The 6,000-nt window shown below is 36.6% G+C and overlaps 1 protein-coding gene across 3 annotated transcripts in view; it reads right to left on the reverse strand.

Annotated features, from left to right (window-relative positions):
* The window catches only part of STK33 (serine/threonine kinase 33), a 145,434-nt gene that overhangs the window by 54,200 nt on the left and 85,234 nt on the right, over positions 1–6,000 (reverse strand). For all 3 annotated transcript variants that reach the window (XM_011954380.1, XM_011954381.1, XM_011954379.1), the window contains 3 exons: positions 5,272–5,410; positions 2,665–2,753; positions 759–843 (listed from right to left, as the gene is read on the reverse strand). In XM_011954380.1, the coding sequence (XP_011809770.1) occupies positions 759–843; positions 2,665–2,753; positions 5,272–5,410 (313 nt within the window). The remainder of the gene's footprint in view (positions 1–758; positions 844–2,664; positions 2,754–5,271; positions 5,411–6,000) is intronic.

Consider the following 6,000-nt stretch of genomic DNA (forward strand, 5'->3'; position numbering starts at 1 on the left):
CCTGTAATCCCAGCTACTCTGGAGGCTGAGGCACGAGAATTACTTCAACCCAGGAGGTGGAGGTTGCAGTGAGCCCCAACTGCACCACTGCACTCCAGCATGGGCAACAGAGCAAGACTCCGTTTCAGGAAAAAAAAAAAAAAAAGCAAAGAAGCAAAACATGTACATGATTTTAACATGAGTTAACAAAAGTAATAATTAAGTTTGACGTATGATTAAGAGATATAAACAACTTTAAGAAGAGCCCAGAGAAACAACAAAATTTTTTAAAATTTTTACAGGTAGGAACTGTAAGTAAAATACTAAAACAAGCGAAATTGCTTGACCTAAGAAAAGAAAAAGTAGCCTAAATCGTGGGTCATTATATCATGATGGCAAAATCAAATTGTTCAAGCTGTAATCCATACTGGTTGTTCTACTTTTTTATATATAAAAGAATCAAGTCTGGTGCAGTGTCTCACACCTATAATCCCAACACTTGGGAAAGCAGAGGCTGGAGGGATCGCGTGAGTCCAGGAGTTTGAGACCATCCTGGGCAACACAGTGAGGCTACTCTCTCTTAAAAACAAAAATAATAATTAGCCAGGTGTGGTGGCATACACCTGTGGTCCTAGCTACTTGAGAGGCTGAGGTGGGAGGATGGCCTGAGCCCAGGTCAAGGTTGCAGTGAGCCAAGATCATGCCACTGCACTCCAGCCTGGGCAACAGCGCATGATCCTGTCTCAAAACAAAAATTCATTTTAAGTCTACTAACTTACCCATATAGATAGGAGTCCCACATGTGGCCTGTAGCATGGCTTCACTCCTACTTTGCTTCTTCACCGCTAAGCCAAAATCAGTCACCTCGGAGAAGAAATTCAAGCACAGTCACCTGTTTTCCTGTCCTAGAGCTCACTCATTCTGAAGATAAGACTTCACATTGAACTTGCATTGAATTCTGGGGTTCTTGGGGGTGGGAGGACTTTAATTGAATGATTAATAAAAATTTTGCTTTTCCTTCCCCACCCACCTCTCTGTATAGAGAAGAAACTGGGTAAAGAGAAGCTTGCATTCTCAAATCTTGAGAGAATACCATGATTTAACAGTTCTTGCCGCCTGATTAAATTTACCAGTCTAACATGGGAAGTTGTATTTTGAGGCATTTAACTTTTTTCATATAAAAAAAGTTTTGTTTTGTTTTTTAAAGTTCTTTCATTGTAAAATACATTCTGGCTTTAACATATTATCTATGTTTCTGATAATCAAGTTATATTCCAGTTTAAAGCACTGTTACAAATGCAAATAATTATCCCTATCAGCACTCACTGAAACTCCCCTTTTTTATAATTATTTATAATTGGTAAACACTATCTTTTCTTTACTATTATATCCTTTGTGTTTCTAGAGTATACTAATTAAAACAATTACTACACTATTAAAAACTACGACAAGCATATTAACGGGAAAAAAATCACAACAACAAAGTATTAACTACAAATACACTGGTGGCCTAGTGCTACAACTGTAGGCCTTATGCTCAGTTCTAAATCTTGGTCATTAAACATTTAGTTATTAAATATTCAGTATGTGCCTTTGGAATTATCTCCCAAGTTGGAACACCCTTAGACTGAAAGCAGAAAAACAGACACGTTTATTAAGTAACCAAATATAGGCTCTTTGTCCAGAGACAATGAATGCAAAGTTTCCAGTGCCTTATGGAGTAAGAAAATGCTCCTATTTACATGTGATATCACTATTTTTCTAAATAGATGAATCAATTTCTCCATTAGTTTTCATATATATCTCATTTGGAGCATATGATACCTATCTTTCTCTACGGAAAATCCATCCAAACACACGAAATATACAAAAGGTTTCACAATCCAACTTAGTTATTTGGAGAGCATCTACTCCTTCATTCACCAAATGTTAAGTGAACACATACTATGTTCCAGGCACTACTTCAGGTACTAAGTGAATAAGACATGCACAATCCCTGCCTTCATAGAGTTTACAATGGAAGTGTTCAAGAACATTTACTTGGGTAAACCAACAATGCTGTTAAACCTATTTCTATTACATAAGACTTAGCTTCTGCAACAGAGTGAGTTACTCACAGATAACATTTTATTCCTAAATTAACACATTTATACATTTTGAAAGCAGCAACTATAATGGTGCTAAAGCATTTATTTGACATTAGGGAACACTTAATTTGAATAAAATCTTCAAGAATAAACACTTGGCACATTAATTGTACTGAGGACATAAATATTAATACACAGGAAAATTTTCAATAAGAAATACAGACTTAAGAATTAATTTAGTATTAAAAGCACAGGCAAGGTGTGCTTTTCTCTAAATCTGTAACACATTTACATCAAATTACCAGGCATAATTTTGAAATTAATTAGAATTCAGAGTATCTGTTTGCTTGCTATTAACTAATGATTTAGAATTATTCAAATGAATATGTACTTTAAAAACACATTCAATAACTCCATTTAACTTGCAAAATTATTCTTGTCAGTTACAACCTCTTGTGAAATTTTTATTTTTTAACACAAGCCACTTATTTTCTGGCTGTTCAAAAGCTAGCAAAATGCATCTAAAAAGAGGATGTACTTTGCCACTTTGCTATCAAACTGTTTATAGGCAAATATTTACCACCATTGCTAATCTTACCTTTATGTTTAAGCTTATTTCATTGTTATCATCAATAAGGCTGCTTTTAACCATTATATTTTCCAGTTTCAGATCTCTATGTACAATATCTACCAAGAAAATAAACCACAAATCAAATGAAATAATGGAAAAACAGGAGAGACACATATAGAATAAATATATTTGACAAATTAATATCCACTGTTGAAAAATTCAAGGGCCAAGCATAGTCTGTCCTGTTCTATTCTCTTATTTATAAACCCTTCCTCCACATTTCTAACCTTAAGGAGCCATTTTCTTTGACTCCCTCACCTCTACCTATTTCCCTGTGACCCCAACTGGCTGCTCCTCAAGATGAGTGGCCTGGGGAGTGTGAAGGAGGATCCTACCCAGGCTTAAGTATTCCCAGGAGGAGGGAGATCATCTTAGTCACAAACCCAGTCAGGTTTCCCACATCCTTAGGTCTTCAAATAGAGGATTACTTCTTTACTTCTATGCATATGTTACTGTCAGCATAAACATTTTAACGCACTGTAACTTGGCTACATATATACAAACTATACTTATTTCAGTATATTTTTCTACAACATCAACACACATTTTCCTACTCTTTATGTAGTAAAATAAAAACCAAACAAACAAAAACCCTTGAGACATAAAATCTCCAGTTGAACATGTCAGAGCTCAGGTACAATTTTTATGTACATACAAATAACCACATACCAAACACTTCCTTTGAAAATAATTAATTCAGTTCATATCCATTGCAGTCATTTCCCTAGACTTAAACAGTTATACATGGCCAGGCACGGTGGCTCACGCCTGTAATCCCAGCACTTTGGGAGGCTGAGGCAGGTGGATCACGAGGTCAGGAGATCGAGACCATCCTGGCTAACATGATGAAACCCCGTCTCTACTAAAAATACAAAAAATTAGCCAGGCATGGTGGCAGGCACCTGTAGTCCCAGCTACTCAGGAGGCTGAGGCAGGAGAAGAGCGTGAGCCTGGGAGGCACAGAATGCAGTGAGCCAAGATCGCGTTACTGCGCTCCAGTCTGGGTTACAGAGCAAGACTCTGTCTCAAAAAAAAAAAAAAAAAGTTATACACATAATTTCCAGGGGAATGTATTGAATGAGTCCTGAACTGGCAATTATACCTAGTCATTTATAGCTCCCTTACACAATTCCTAGGCTTTGTTTTTGGAATTTTTATTGTTTCCATTGCTCTTCTTGTCTCTTTTTACATAAATACCACACAGCTTTAACAAACATATCATTATGCTTTTATCCTTGCCAGGGCAGAGCTCCCTGCTGCCTCCATTGTTTTTCTTTCTCATTGTTGGCTACTTTTTACCCATTTGAGAATAATCTTATCAAGTTCCATGAAAAATGTTGCTAAGATTTTGTTTGGAATTATACTGAATTTATAGCTTAATAGGGAAGGACTGACAATAGCCTAATATTAAGCCCTTGAAAAAATCATTTCCCTCTACCTGGAAGGCCCTGCCTTTTTTATTTTTTTCTGAGTTTGTATTCCTCAGATCAAATACTGCCCCTTCAGTGAATTCTTTCCTGACTTTCCAAGCCAAATGAGGTACCTAGACTCCTGTAATCCTTGTGCTTTATATGGCTTTCCATTGGGGAGATTATCACACTGAATTACAACTTGTTTTCAATACTAAATCTCCCACCAGCCCAAGTTCCTTGGAGGGCAGGGGCCTTGTCTTTTAATCTTTGTAATTCAGGACCAATCTCAGTGCAGGAGGTGCTCGGGAACTATCTGCTGAATGAATCCCTGGGTTCCAGTACCAGCTCTGGCACACCAAACCATGTCACTGTACTTCTCCGGAACAAAGTTTTTGTTCATCTGTAAAATGAGAAGGTTCTAAAGCCACATGTAAGCCAAACTAACCTTGATGGGAAAAAAACAGGGGGAGGAGCAGCAGCAGTAACACCTAAGAACAGTAAGGCAATTCGAATTATTTTTAAACGTAGTTTATAAAGTACCATGAAACCACTCTGTATGATACTATAATGGTGGATAAATGACATTACGCATTTGTCAAAACCCCAAGAGTGAATCCTAATATAAGCTCACTTTGGGTGACAATGATATGTCAATGCAATATATCACTCTAGTGGGGAATTCTGATAGTGGGCAGGTTGTGCATGTGTGGGAGCAGGGGAGTATATAGAAAATCTCTCTACCTTCTGCTCAGTTTTACTGTGAATCTAAAACTGCTCTAAAATAAAGTCTAAAAAGACAAAAAAAATGCCTAGAACATACAGATTCTAATGTTATGATTAACAGATGTTTTTGGGAACTTAACCTTTACCATTGATTTGTCTACCTTTGATTTTGTAACATTAGCTGCTCTTCAAACTGTTGAATAAAAAATGTTCATAATTTCATCTTCGTTCATATACAAATGTATTGTATACCTGTCTTGTTTCTAATTAAAACATATCTACAAAGAAAGTTAAAAAGGAAACAATTTTTTAACTAAAAAATTAAATCTTCTATATTAGCAGGTGTTATTTATGACTATGAATCTGGAATACAACTACCCTTAAACAAAAGTGACATCAGTATTCATGGAGTCAATGAGCTGGATAACCCTCTTCTTACCATTATTGTGAAGATATGCTATAGCTGATGCAAGACTTTGAATGATCCACCTTGTCTCATTCTCTGAGAAATGTCCTTTCCTGTCCAGAATTTCTTTGAGTTCTCCATCCTCACAAAGCTCCATCACAAGGTACATTTTCTGACATTATATATATATAAGAGAGAGAGATCAAATTATGTATCTAGGGATGTTTCAAATGTTATATATCACATATACAATCACAGTCATAATCATTAATTTATTCATTGAAAAGTATTATCTATTATGTACAAGATATCACAGTGGATACTAGAGAAACAAAAAGGTAAAGACACAGTCTTTATCCCCAAGAAGCTCACAAATAGTTATCATTACAGTATCATGTGATAAGTGCTAATGGTCCCAAATGCCATGGAGTTACAGAAGGGGGAAGTCTCTGTCTAAAGAATGCCCCTGGAGAAGAAATATTAAGGCCAGATCTGGATGTCTGAATAAGGATTTATAGATAGAGAATATGGGAAAGAATAGGCAGAGCACATGGTATTTACAAAGACTCCAAAGCTGGAAACAGCACTGGCTGTTAAAAGAATAATCTGTGTTAATAACATGGAGGAAAAACAGCAGCAGAAACCTCTGCAGATGCAAACGACTCTGTCTGACAGCTTTGAAGAGAGCAGTGGATCTCCCAACACGGAGGTTGAGATCTGAGAACGGACAGACTGCCTGCTCAAGTGGGTCCCTGACCCCTG

Source organism: Colobus angolensis, unplaced genomic scaffold (genome assembly GCF_000951035.1).
Source record: "Colobus angolensis palliatus isolate OR3802 unplaced genomic scaffold, Cang.pa_1.0 Scaffold381, whole genome shotgun sequence".
NCBI lineage: Eukaryota > Metazoa > Chordata > Mammalia > Primates > Cercopithecidae > Colobus > Colobus angolensis.